The 460-nt window shown below is 29.6% G+C and overlaps 1 protein-coding gene across 1 annotated transcript in view; it reads left to right on the top strand.

Moving 5' to 3' along the window:
- Window positions 267–460, top strand: part of LOC105167961 — a 727-nt gene continuing 533 nt past the window's right edge. Inside the window, exon 1 of the mRNA XM_011087858.2 lies at window positions 267–439. Within this exon, the coding sequence (XP_011086160.1) occupies window positions 348–439 (92 nt within the window). The 5' untranslated portion in view covers window positions 267–347. The remainder of the gene's footprint in view (window positions 440–460) is intronic.

Raw genomic sequence — 460 nt, 5'->3', positions numbered from 1 at the left:
TTCCCTTTTTTTTTTTACAACTTTCTAATATCGTAATTTTTGATTTTTTTTTGTTCCTATTGCTTTCTATCACATATAGAGTCTTGTATATATTTTTTCCTTAAATAAATGATCTTTATATATAAATATACTTAAAATATAAATATAATTTATTTTTTATAAATATATTTAAAATAAATATATTAATATAATTTATTTTTTTTTAGTAATAAAAAATTAAATAACTCGGTTTTGGTTTCTATAAGTACTTGAGTGAAGCAAAGTCAAAAGTTATATTCTGTCTTTGTGAGGAGCCCTAGTTGTGTAATTCACCGCTCCCCTCTTTCTCTCAACACTCTTTTGACTGAATGGCGAAAAATCGCGAGCCCCAGAGAGATGTCGAATCCGAATCGGAATCTCGTGAGGAGAAGAGAGACGGAGCTTCATCTGAAGAAGTCGGCTCTTCCGTATCCGAATCCGA

This window comes from Sesamum indicum, linkage group LG8 (assembly GCF_000512975.1).
Source record: "Sesamum indicum cultivar Zhongzhi No. 13 linkage group LG8, S_indicum_v1.0, whole genome shotgun sequence".
Lineage (NCBI taxonomy): Eukaryota > Viridiplantae > Streptophyta > Magnoliopsida > Lamiales > Pedaliaceae > Sesamum > Sesamum indicum.
This window is presented reverse-complemented; position numbering and strand designations above follow the sequence as displayed.